Below are 14209 nucleotides of genomic sequence, written 5' to 3'. Positions count from 1 at the left end.
GTTTTCGGTTAAATAAGCGGAATAAACCGTTTACCAACTTGACCTCAAAATTTAAAGCGATAAAACGAAGTGGCTATATTGCCTCAATCATTAAAAAACAAAAATATTAATATGGCTAGTAGGCTAAAGCGATCACTTTCCGCCCCTAAGATCTGCGGATTATTCTTTTGGTTGAAAACTTTCAGAATTATAAATTATATTTAAGCCAAGGAGAAGCGCGCGTCTTATTCTGTTGTTACTCCTTCCACTGTTTATTTTCCATTGCGACCGTTTCTATGAGCAAATTTACATAACACCATTTCGCTTTTTCGGACATTAATTTAAATTTTAACCATTCAGAGGTGAGGACTTTTTGAAACTGATGCGAAATTCGCAGAGTCCTGGACGGTGATTGGTACATAACTGACACCAAAGTGTGACAAGGCAGTCTTGTATTAATAAAATGACTCAATGGATATTGTTCAACGCGCGCTTTTATTAAAGTTTCTAATTGGCAATCACCCAATGGACTCATGAATATTTATGTCTGTGCAGGTGGAAAGCAGGATGTGAGAGCTTTGTAATATCGCCCCACAAATTACTTGTACTAACCTATCCTGTGAGGGAACCGATCTGCGCACAGCAACGATTAGCAAAACACTGCAACACAGTGAAGCGTACAAGGGAAGTTTCTTTACCAGCGAAAAAAAGGCTGATCAACGTCGAGATGCGAATAAAGAGAAAGTTTCAACAGCAGGTATAGATAACGCGAAGGAAAACACAAGAAATTTTAATTTACAGCATAGAAGCCGCTCTGTGTTTATACAAAAAATTACCATACGGGATTACTTCAAGTTTAGTTTTGGCCGAGTTTGGGTCCACGCTGAGGCTTTTCTTGGTAAAGATGACTTAACACTTGGTGGAAACCTACCAAATAAAACTCTCCTTGTCTATATTTTTATCAGGGGAGACGACGAACGAGAAAAATCATGTTAATGCGGTGGAAACCTGAGTGAAAGATGTCCGAAGAAACAGAAGAAAATCTTCCAAGTCCTACAAGACGGGACCGCATTGTGATTAACTGCGGCGGCGTTCGACACGAAACCTTCAGGAACACTCTTCGAAATTTCCCCGGAACAAGGCTTGCCTGGTGCATAGAAAACGAAAATAACAGTGCGGAGTTCTACGATGCAGAAAGGAATGAATTTTTCTTCGATCGACATCCAGGCGTTTTCGCAGCCATTATAAATTACTATCGCACAGGCAAACTACATAGTCCACACGACGTGTGCGGACCGCTCTTCGAAGATGAGCTTTTGTTTTGGGCGATCGACGAGAAGCAGATGGAACCATGTTGCTGGACGTATTACACACAGCATCGCGAAGCGCAAGAAAACTTGAAGTTTTTCGAAGCGGCGGAGATGTCGGACGATGATGACGATTGCAATTCTGAACTTGGCGAGATTGTATCTGAGAATTTTGGAGGGGAACAATCATGCTGGCAAAAATACAAACCGAGGATATGGAACGTCTTGGAACACCAGCGATCTTCAAAGCTAGCTAGGGTAAGTCGATTGAGACCCTTGTTTTAACACTGAAGATCTGTTTGAAAAAACGTTCGGAAGGATGGTGATCATATATACCGTTATTAATGAGTGTTTAACGTGCCGCGCGGTTTCTCCTTTCTACACTGGGAGTTATGGCGGCGTTTCATGAATTAATTCGAAAGTATCGTGCTGACAGGCTAGAAATGTCTGTGAAATGAGCAAAGAAAACACCACCCGTTCTCGGTGAAATTCGATCTCTGGTTTTATCTTTTTTTTTCGAAATAATACACTCGTTTTTACTTAAAATGATGCTATCTGCGAACCGTTCAAACCCAAGAAATAACATTATAATTATCACAAAGAAAAAAAAGGTTCAGCCGTTTTGAATTTAGCACGAAGGCAAATGAGACATTGTTGGGAAAAAAATAATTTCATCAATCTAGTCCTTTTTATGAAAAGCTGATATCAGAATTATCTACTTTTGTATTATTGTATATATCCCTAAAATACGTGAATTCTCATGAAGCGGTAACTTGCTATCGTGCAATAATCGTGATATTTTCCTTTCGGGCAGTTAAAGTTTTTGTTTAAACCCGGAATTTTCCAAACATCTGTTGTGGCAAATCTCCTTTCGAGAAATGCATGCGCGCGTTCTAGTTTTTTGTTTCACTCTTTTCTTGACTTGTCATGAATACTGAGAACCTTCGTTTAAACATTCATATATATTTATACAACTGTGTAGCAATCGTACATTAAGTTATCCCTTGAATAAATTCAAACCAAAGTGTGTGTCGCATTTATTCGCTCTTAGTTTTGAGAGAGTATTTAGTAATCGATATTATACACGACTTTCCCGGCAAAAAAATAAACGCGTTGTGACATAATATTACCCCATATAGATGTAGTAAAGCTGAATTTGAAATATCCAAATGTAAATGTTGTTTATATACCTCGATATAAACAGCTTTGCTGTGAAAGAAGCATCACCGGATAAAACTTCAACTCAAAAGAGTCAGCACTATATTTATAATTCCGCTTTGATGAATGTATGTTTTTTTGATGTTCTCTTTTCATGAGTCAGTTTCGTTTATCAACAATTTAGCGGAGGCATTTCATAGTTTTATTAATCTGAAGTAAAAACAACATTTAGAACGATTAATCTTTCATCATTCTAAGATAAACAGTTACAAAAGGATGGTATATTCATACGAATGCCTGTCACATAAACATCCCGAGGGCCTAACTGAGAAAGTCTCGTGTGACATTATTTTTCTCAGACGTACTTTCCGGGCTTTTAATTCTGAAAAGGTTATTAATGTTGTTTTTAATTCTCTATCAACACTGTTAACATATACACGGAAAATAAAACGTTAGAATTACAACTACCGGTGCTGGGTTTAGAATTTCACACAGATGTAAATTACAATTTAGTCTCTAGGTGAACCAGGACATTTGAATCATGCACGCCTTCTAATAAACAAATTACTGCCATAGTCGGGCATTTAAAATGGATTAATTATCGTTCTACACTTTCCTTGTCTAAAAAGTCGTCAAATTTTCATCGCTACGTCAATCTTCTTCAACCCAGTAAAAGTAACAATTTTCGTTCCCTTAATATATATATATATATATATATATATATATATATATATATATATATATATATATACATAAATATTAATATATTACACTTTTCTATTACATTCAATGAGATGTTATGGCTAATATTGGTTTGTACAAAAGAAGTCATTTCACAGTGAGTTTCGTGCCTTAAGCGAAAAGGTTTTCAATTCAATTCATCAGATAGAAACACATTTACCCTATTTATTTTTCTCTCCAATTTTCAACTTCAGGAGTCTGGTTCGTACTTGATTTTGCTTCTAATCCTTTACAAAAAAATTAATAAAACCTTGATTTGAAGTTCACGTAAATAATTTTGATGAACAAACTTTTATTACCTGGCTGATGAACAACTATAATTTTTCATTTTTGATACTAGGAGCATCTGTTTTCTTCATTAAACGAACGCCTATGCTGAACATGTAACTTCTTGATAAATAATTAATTGCAAAATAGCTTTTAAACTCCAACATGGCACAGTGTCCACATTGCTTTCAATTACTGATTAATACCAGCGTGTTTTCCCCGCGATTTAGCCTCATGGCCGTATGAAAGAAAATATTTGAAATTAATCCTACTCTGTTTTTAGATGTACACGGCCCTTGCTTCATACCGTTACTTAACTCTGCTATTAAATGAAGAACTGTATCAAAATTACTTTCAAATCGAGAACGAAACTTAAAATAATACTTTATCATTGAAATATGGAAAATCTCATAGGGAATTCAAAATTTGAAGTTTCTTGTTAGGTTTGGTTAAGTGCCCCTTACAGGAAAACCAAGCAGTTTGGTTTGTGACTTATTGTTTAATGAGGAAGGGATAATTTTTGGTAGTTTTGTCATTGGACAGTGAAGTGCGTTTATAACTGATTTTTGGCCCAAACTTAACATTTATTTATCTTTATTTATGCACGGAAAATCGTTAGTTACAAATGCTAAAAAAAAACACTATTATACAAATATTATAATATAAACTACAAAAATCAACTGGCTCTCATCATTCCTGTTCGGGAACCCAAAGAGGGAAACTGGGCTTTGATCCTCTTGATGTTTAGCTGAAGTCGTTCCGGATTTTTAGTTTATTTTCTCTCTTTGCAATTTGTATTTTCTCTGTTATTGTAATTTCCATCAGCCAAATGCAACTAATTCTTTATTTATTAATTGTGCCTAAGTTGCCACTGAAAATATCGAAAGACAATGATAAACCAAAAAGAACCAAGAATGATTAATGTTGCATGGAAAGAACGAGAAGGATTACGTAACTAGCAAGCTAACATGAAAACCTTGAGTAAACGTTCGAAAGTGCCAAATCCATTTCGTCTCTTTACCTGAGCAAGGTTCTTTCTGTTCAAGGCTTCCTCGCCAACTTGTAGAGATCTAACGTTACTTGGTTTTCATCGTTGAAATTCTAACGACTTATCACCCAAAAGCGATCGAGTAAACCAAGAAAATATATAAATTTATAGCATGTTTTCCAGCCCAAACAGTTATAATAGTTTTCAAATTAAAATGAAGTTTTTAAAAAAATAATTACACAACTTTCGTACGTACAAGTAAGGTTAGTACATACATAGTGCCCGAGAAATTTTCGAACAGTATAACTGTCTTTAAGTATCACTTAAGGTCCTGGTCAAATGTTGAACTTCACATGAGACGCGCTAAATTGCAATTTGAGTCGAACCAAACGGGTAACGCTTGACCGTTGGATCAAACGTCGAACTTAATTCGAATTTAGATCTAAATTCAGTTGGACAAACTCAGTTGGGTCAAACGTCGAACCTTATTGCGGCATTATAAAGCGGAGAAAACTAACGTTTACTAACCTTCTTGGTAAAATCTGTTCATAACTTTTCGTTTCAGATCATCTCATGGCCACCATATTGGCGAACTAGACACATCAGATTGTCAGTTAAATTAAAGTTTTTCTCCAAAAATTTGGTTGACGAGAGAGCTTAATCAAAATCTAATCGTTGAGCAAAACGTTTCTCAAGGTTGCATCTATAACATGCAAAAGAGAGCTTTATCTGAAGTAGTTTACATTGTTGCAATTGAGTAGAATTTGATTTCACTCAGTAGAAGATAAAAAAAAAAGTAATGACAATATATTAGAAGTTTCGGTGGATTAGGCAATGTGAAACTATAATTGTGGATACTATGTGCATACTGTATGGACCTATATGAAGAAGTAGATACTAAAAGTTAACACCAGATTTATCCTTATGAGTGTTGTTTGAGCCTATAAGTTTTTTAACAATAGCAGGACCTTCGAGCTTCTATGTATCATGAATGTGTTTCAGTGTTTCATTTGCACGCGGGCACACGCGCGGTTGCTACGATACCGCATTTGGTAGATTCCAATCTTGTTTTTGTTTCCTTTTGTTTTGTTGCATTGTGTTTTGTTTTAGTTTAGTTTCGATTGAGAAGATTTATCAAACACTCAAGACAGTGTCTAACAACATGTTCAAATACTTCGAAGTCAAAAGTGCTCCGAATACATGTCGTTTTTTCTACTCTTTTCTCGGTATTTGGAAATGTGCTTAAACACGGTCTTTCGTGTTTGATATATTACGTCTCAATTGATCTCCACCGATCTTAAGCACTCTTGTACTAATTTGGGTGATTATTACCATCTCTGTTGTGCTTTTCTACCTAACAAAACTCTCTGTAAGTTTTCATGGAGTTGAAGACAGATCTATGCATCATAAAAATTTACTAGTAATTTTCTCTCTTTGCTCACAGATGATGTTTATGGTGTCACTGATGTTTATAATTCTGTCTGTCCTGGCTTACTGTGTGCAAACTCTTGAGCAGGTATCTGGGAATACGTCAGCCCGCCTGGCCATGGTAATTATCGAAGGCGTCTGCGGAATCTGGTTTACTATTGAGTTCACACTCAGACTAGCAACTTGCCCAAGCAAACAGGACTTTGTCAAGCAAATAATGAACTGGGTTGATTTTATTGCCATCTGGCCATTTTATGTTCGTATTTTAACGACAAATGATTACCCGCACGGGGAACCTCGTATCGAATACGATATCCTAGCAATATGCCGGTTGTTCCGCCTATTCAGGTTTTTTAAAGTTAATCTTGGATTCCAGATTCTTAAGCAAACAATGATCGCCAGCTCACGTGAATTGATGCTGCTGGTTCTGCTTCTGATCGTACCGGTTATTATATTCGCAAGCTGTGCTTATCTGGCGGAGAAGAGAGCCAATCCCGACGACTTTTCTTCCATCTTGGCTTCGTTTTGGTGGGCCGTTATCACTATCACCACGGTGGGCTATGGCGATGATGTTCCAATAACACCCACTGGGAAAGTCTTTGGTGCGCTTTGTGCCGCGCTGTCAATCATCATCACTGCGCTTCCAATCTCTATCATCGGCAGTAACTTCTCACTATACTACTCGCATGCACAGGCGCAGATGAAACTCCCTAAGAAATCAAAGCGTCCCATGGTTGGTGCTGCAAATGCCTTGATGTTGCAGTCCGCAAGACCAAGCGAGGACCTGACTAGTACAGATATGACAGAGGGAAGGCTGGAAACGAGAAAGTCGTCACCCGTTGTTAATGGATCTCTGGGTGGAGATACGAAAGTACACCCATATCGGGGAAGGTAAGCTCAGCATTCAATGACGTCATTGCTTGTACTTTTCCTCATTAACATATGACTTTTTACAATGAAGGCATCACGTTAGAAATGAATTGACTACAAACATTTAAAGAACTTGTGAAACTTAGTAATTGGTAAAATGTTTTACTCTTTGGATGTAAAAATTCGAGGAAAAATTGACTTTCAAAAACTGCAAAATTTATGGGTGGCAAAAGCGCTAATGAGCTCATACATTCTTTGTAAAATTTTGAGCTTTTTAACCCGCGTTGCACAAAAAGTATTCAATACATCGGGCTCAAATTCCTTGCATTGAGACAGTTAACCGTGCTATGCCCGTTCAATATTCAGAGCTAATGCTTTCTTTAGCTCCGTCAGAAACTGTATCGCTTATGTTAAAGAGGCAATTTTTGTAAACAAGGATTCTCCCTGATAGACTCTTTGCACGATCCGATCTCATGGTACAAAATCAGCCATGCTGCCGGGACGCATGTTACACGGTAGGACTTTCAAACCAAAGCAACTCACACCAGTCCAGCTTGACTTTTCACTGTTTTGGAAGTCTCACTGTGTAACTTGCGTCCCAGCATGGCTGATTTGGTACCATGGAGTGACCAGGTCCTGCAAAGGGCTTATCGTCAAAAACCCCAGCTGGAATGCCGCAGACAGCTACAGGCCACTACCAGTTTTTATTTTCATGAATTCGTTTAGACTTCGTAGTGCAAGAACAGGACGTTTGTAAAGAAACATTATCCAACATAGCGGCAAGCCAAAACACGAGGTACCAGGCTTGTGAACAACAATAATAAAATTCTGTATCAGGTATATACTTATTCGGCTTGCAAGGTTTCGTCTTTAAGGTGGCTTCCTAGAGTATTTACAAACACTCGCCCTATAGAGCGCGAGTTAGAAAAGGAAACTTAGTTAATTTCTCTTAAAGTTTTCCCTGTCGAGATTTACCAGTATGGGTACTGTTAAAATAAGGCTTATTTTTTTGGTTGTCAATTTTTGGATTAAGACCGTTACCATGGCAACATCTCATCTAATGACAGGCAGATATATTCCTCATTTTGGCCTAAACTCCTTAATATTTATATTTTCCTTCGGTAAAATTTTTTCATACTTTACGACATCATGGAAATGATATTGCCTGACATTTTGAATTGCTAAAAAGTCAAGGTTGTTCAGACGGTTTTTCCAATATTCAGTAATTTGTCATTCTTCTAAATATATTAGATTAGCTCTGACAGATTTTAACAAAAGTAGAGTATTTTATAGTAATTGTATGTGGTTACAACTGAGCCAAATTTAAAAAAAAAATCACCAAAGGAAACCCGAGAAAATTCACTGTCAGTTTTGCTTTTTGTCCTCATGTTGACGTCACAAAAATCGAAAAACACTTACGTTTTCCTTTGAGCGCGCGCAGATTACTTGAGCTTTTGTCCTATGCGCGCGGGCAATCGTAAAACTACAGGGACACCTTAAGCTTGAATTGCGACAATAATTTGGAATTGGACATGAAATGCGCACGCGTCGTATACCGTGTGACTAAATCAACGTTTGGAGGTAACTGAAATATTTTAAAGAAGCTACGTCACGGTTTGTGCATCTTGAAAAGTTAAGCCTAAATTTTTCAATTTCGTCGTTTGTAATCCGTGTCAATCTTCTCCATCCTTAACCATTCTTGTTACTTTATGGTTTTTTGTTATCTCTATAATGCTTCTCTATCTTATTAAATGACTCTTTATGACTTCAATTTGAAGGTGATTTTCTATGTGGCCAAAATAAGCTCCTCTAATCCAGTGTAACAAATAGTAAATCATTCCGGGTTCTCTGCGCTACCTGCTGAACTAACAAATAATTTACACGTCTTCTCTAGGGCTAGACGAGCACGGTCCTCTTTGTACGCTGGGGGCATGGCTCATCGACAGTCTTTCCCAGTTCGCTCTAGAAGCAGTGAAGAATTCATTGCAGTTAACAGTCCACCTCTGGACGACAGAAAAAAGAGCCACACCAGTACTCAGAGTACTACGATTGACACTCCTCCCAAAAGCCCCCCTCACTACGGGAATACCTTGACGGTGGATCCACCGGAGCTCTCGGAAGCTATCACAGGATTTATAGATGAACCCATTGAACAATCATCACCAAAATGCCCGCCTATTGTTCACCGGGAGAGTGAAGAGTTCGAAATTGATGACATCGACAACGTGCTCGCTTCTATGAAACAGAAAGAGAACAAGGAACATTTGGTAAATGGCAGTGCGCGGCCGGGTTCTCCCTGTAGACCGGGAACCCCTGGGAGACCGGGGACCCCAGTAAAGAAGAACCATGCAGTCCGGTTTGTCAAACCAACATTAACAGTGACTCTTAATACAGATAGTAGAGGAATGGTAAATGAATCATTCGATGAGGAGACACAAGAAGATGAAAATGAGAATGAAGAGCCCAAAAAGAACGTGGAACCAATGTCACCGGTTGAAACTAAGTACTCCAGACGTCGGACAGCACGGAGTTCGGGCCTCTCGTCAATAACAGACTTACAGACTCATCGGACGTGATATAAATTCAGGATTTGGTGAATCAGTGATTAGTGTATAACTGAGTCGATAATCGATAATTCTGGTAGTTGTCGGTTAGAGAGGAATAGAAAATGGCATAGTCGTGGAAAGCACTAAATACTCTGAAAAGGGTTGAGTTCTCTTTTTTTTTTGTTTCTGAGGGTCTGTTTGATACACTATATAACTGAGGGTGCGTTCCTTTAGATTGATCTGGATCAGTGATCCAAGATCACTCAGATCATGGTACATCAAATGAATCGATGAATCCACTCTGGTAACGGATTCGTCGGTTCCCTTCATGAAACATGATTCGATTGATCTTGGGTCGTTGATCCTGATCCAGATCATCCCAAAGGAACGCACCCTAAACTTAATTGTCGATCTCGATATGGCGAAAGGCGCGATATATCTTACGAACGCAGACATGAAAGCCTGTTTTCACTGATTCGCTAAGTCCTGTAGAAATGTCGACTCAATCATTGCTTGATACAGTCAATGGCAAAATTGCTGGAGTTCCAGTCTCTCGTGCCGCGTGGTGTCAGTCATTAAAGTTTGATCTAAACTGAGATGGTGCACAATACAAAACCGAGATGACTTGGTGAGTGTCACAAGAAATTGTGTTGCAACTAATTACAACAAGCAAGAGGCTGGTTTCTGGTAAGTGGGAAACAAGCTGAACCGTGCCATTACAACACTGCAATGGGTCGGGTTGGGGCAGCATTGCTCAAAGGCCCTTTCTTCCTACAGCTTGAGGAAACAATGGAAAATGTACTAGACAGCATGCAGCAAGGTTAACAGTCAACCATAAAATCTTTTTACATCATGAGAATTTCAATATTAATATTAATAGTAGTGTTAATATTAATATCGTGTAAATATATCCTTGCCCTATTTTCTGGCAATTACTTTGATATGGACTGAATATTTTCTCAGTAGACCAACATAATGAAGTGATTTTATGTATATTATTGTTAGAAAAGGCCAGAAGACTATGGAGAAAACAGCTTCGATTCGTTGTCTTAAAAGAATTTGCAAATGCACAACAAAATCAACCACATGTCAACGTTCAGTAGCATAAATTAAGCTGGTTTCCATAAAAATAGTTTTTCAATTTTATCTTTAATCCTTGTATAAATTTGCTAGTGCAAATAATTTCCTGTAAAGCGAAGTCCTTTACATTGAAAGGCGGGAAATGACTCTAGTCCTATAACCTGATTGGCCAAGAAACAGCACGCTTGTCGCAACTAGGATATCGACGGCCAGAGTAGATCCAACAGACTTTTGCAAAGCCAAGGGAAAGATTATCATTTCTTGCGAAGGTCAATTTAATTTACTCGATTTCGTTTCAGAATTTTCAACTTCATTAGGTAAACCAAAAGTAGTTTTGAAATTGCGGTGTGCTTCGCTTGTCAGACCATGCAAAGCGTTTAAACTGCACATCATGAGAAAAAAATAAGTTACTTCGACTTACTTCAACTTGGAAAAAATTACATCCAAGTTACATTTTGTAAATTTTGTACAATTTGGTCTCTACGTCTATCTTAATTAATTGAGAGAATATTTTCCTATTGTAACATAAACATTACTAGTAGAGCATAATTGAGCGGCTTATACTGTTGGTTTGTACGCCCGCGAGTCATAAAAGAGATCATTGAAATTTCCACTATGGGAACCCAGCGTAGACTCCCATTTAAAAAGGACGGAGGTGCTCTTCGTACCATTTAGGGGTTAAAAAAGCGGTTGTAGTACCTCTTTGGGGAGTCAGCCTCAAAAGGTCCACAGGGGGATCTCTCGCGGTACTTTTTAGGGTATTGAGCCGAAAAAAGTCAGTGTCTGTTTAATGTGTTGTTTTAAAATTGGTACGCGGCTTGAGGGAGAAAAATTTCAAGCCACGCCCACAAAACAGGATCTTGGTACTTCTCAAGGGTTCTTTCCACAGCCAGTTCCGACAAGCACCCCCGTCCTTTTTATACAGGAGTCCATCCCCGGTGGACTGGTCATTACGCCTAACTACAACAAAAATAAGTATATTGTGGAAGACTGAGATACAAACGCACAGTTTAAAAGAGATAATTCTCGTTTCCAGAGTTGAAATATTTCCTTGTCAATATTTCACTTTTTAACTTTAGGGCTGCAAGGTTTCACACGAATCTCACTAATTGATTCCAATGTTATGTAAATGACAAATAATAGTGATTGTTTAACTCTGTTTATGAACAGAAATTAAATTTGACGTTGAGATTTGGAGCGTTTGACTAATGAAAACTGCTGAAGTCTCGCTCTATAGAGCTTCTATTTAATAGAGTGCTAGTTTTTAAAGTAACTACATTTAGTAGTAATTATTCCAGTGTCATGATTCATGTACCTTTCGATATAAAATGAACGATTAATTGAAAGTCAGTTGACCTTCAATGAGAATAAAGCAAAAAAAAAAAAAAAAAAAATGGGGATTGAATTGATTTAAAATCAGGGCCTCTACCAACTGAAGAATCAATTTTTCTTAACTAAAATGATTTGACAATGGACCATTTTTGTATTTTCGGTATTAAACTGGAAGTAGGTTGACCTTGAGGCTAATGCGGGGAGTCTTTTCAAATGCAAATGTTGTGTTCTCTTTTTAATGATATTCCACCGCGTGAGCCCGCCTCCATTACAAGCTAGTTTCAGTCCAAATCCCGAGAATACGAACATCGCCTATTGTTGCTGCAGTATTTCCGCACTCTAGTTGCCAAAGCGAGGTCTTGGTAAACAGCGTTTTTACCGGTGCCCCACTGCCTGTATGTGTTGGTGCTGAAACCTCACAATTCACTGACCTAATGGCTTAGTAATAAGTTACTTTCACACAGACTACGAAAAACTCTCAATTCGGACTATGTTAACACGAGACATTCTGGTGTGACTGTAGTTTATTGAGGAAGCGTTAGTCAGGCATCTGATGCAGATACATTCCGTCTAATAAGAAAATCTGTATCCTTGCAAATTACAACTATTGGTTCTAATAATTAGAACCTGTACTACGCCAGATACGAAATTAAAACCACTAAAAAAACCACCCATAAAATGTGGCCCCTAAAATATTTGGAAGCGTATTCTTCATCTAAAGCAGCAGCACAAGACCCCGAGGAAAGAGTGTAAAATCATTAATAACGTAGAACATTTTACAATTATACAAACAAGTTTTTATAACAAGAGCTTAATAGATATAAATGGACGAACGCTAAGACTGACAAACCCAGAATGACCTAAATCTCCCGCCAAAAGTCTAAATAGTCTGCGTCAGGGGAGACAATCTATGCAGCCGAAGTTTATTCCCGGTTTCTGTTGCATGAAGCGTCTAGGACTATTTCTACTCCTCCTAGGTGGGATGCCAGTCCATTCGAGAGTTACCCCCAGCGTTAGTGTCTTGCCCAAGAACACAACACAGCATCCTCGGCCAGGGCTCTAATCCGAACAGCTCGATCCGGAGACGAACGCACTAACCGTGAGGTTATCGCGCCTCCTTCATGAACTATAACAAGTGGTATGCGACCCCTAACCCACCCCCTCTCTGCATTATACTCGACTACATGCACAACGCCCGAATTGTCCTTAAGTGTACGAGTTGCTAGTGTACTCTCAAATCATGGTTGGACTGGGTACTGTCTGGAACAAACATTACATTAGCGACATTAAGCAAACCAGGAAGGGGAACGACAACGAGAACGCCACCAAACATAAAGTTTTATTATCCGGCGAGGCGTAGAAAGGATCATCACGAGCGAAATGAAAAACACACCTTATCAGTCTCAATTTATTTCCACTTTTATAAGCCCATGCTGTTTGAAATCTCTGAATTAATGGTTAGCCGTCAAACAGAAAACGTCTCTGAGTATGTTTTTTTTTTTTACACAACCCTACTCTGCTCATTTTAAAGCAATAAATTCAAAGTGCGGGAGAACATTTCAAAGTGTATTCATCAAGCATGAATTCTTAGAAAACCCGGTCCCTCTAAAATCCTCAAAAACAAATCCGGAATTAGTTACAAAGCCAGGGAAAAGGCCCTGGGAACGAGGATCGCAGGCGCAGTGGCCTCATGGTTAGTGCGCTTGTCTCCGGATCAAGCGGTCCTCGTTCGAGCCTTGGGTGGGGTCATTGCGTTGTGTTCTTGGGCAAAACGCTTTACTCTCACAGTGCCTCCCCCCACCCAGGTGTACAAATGGGTACCTGTAAACTTAATGCTGGGAGGTAACCCTGCGATGGACAGCGTCCCATCCAGGGAGGAGTAGAAATACTCCTAGTCTCTTCATGCTACGGAAACCGGGATAAGCTCCGGCCTGATGGGCCACTTGGCTCGTATATAGACTTAACCTACCATTTACATCACACGGGATTTTTGGCATGGCTTGAATATAATATATTGGTACTTATATCAATTTCCTCCCATATGATCCTCATCCTTTCTACCTGCATGGTCCGAGCACGTTTGAAAGCCCAACTGTATACAGTAGCCAATTTTATCGAAGTCGTACCAACAATTTCGTGTGGTATAATTGAATTTTGTGTGATGTCATGACAACAAAACAATCTTCAAAGATTGCTTATTTAAACTTCCCGACCAAAGGAGTAATTCTCACAGAGTTTACATTTCATTCCGTGACATTCCCCGCAAGGTAAACAAAATTGCAAAATGGTGTCATAAGTGGGTAAAACAAGCTAAGGGTGGGAACGGATGGGACCGAAAACGACAGAATATGAACAAAATAGCTTTGTCCGTGCAAATTTTGCGATCTACTTTCAGGTAAAAGAAGAGAGAATCTGTTGAAACTCAGTATCGGAACTTAGTTCCAATTCATGAAAATGAGTCGCTTTCAAAGCAAATGTGTCCGCGCCTAAAGTGCGCATGTGTGTAGAATTCA

General features: G+C 38.6%; 1 protein-coding gene across 1 annotated transcript; it reads left to right on the top strand.

Moving 5' to 3' along the window:
- Positions 1-356: 356 nt before the first annotated feature.
- LOC145468265 (potassium voltage-gated channel protein Shaw-like) lies at positions 357-13952 on the top strand. Its single transcript, XM_081451952.1, has 4 exons — positions 357-736; positions 945-1544; positions 5885-6759; positions 8633-13952. Exons 2-4 carry the CDS (start codon positions 999-1001, stop codon positions 9312-9314), a joined length of 2103 nt encoding a protein of 700 aa, XP_081308078.1. The 5' UTR covers positions 357-736; positions 945-998; the 3' UTR covers positions 9315-13952.
- Positions 13953-14209: the final 257 nt, after the last annotated feature.

Source organism: Orbicella franksi, chromosome 14, assembly GCF_964199315.1.
Source record: "Orbicella franksi chromosome 14, jaOrbFran1.1, whole genome shotgun sequence".
Classification (NCBI taxonomy): Eukaryota; Metazoa; Cnidaria; class Anthozoa; order Scleractinia; family Merulinidae; genus Orbicella; species Orbicella franksi.
The sequence above is the reverse complement of the archived record's forward strand: the minus strand, read 5'-3'. Positions and strand labels throughout refer to the sequence as shown.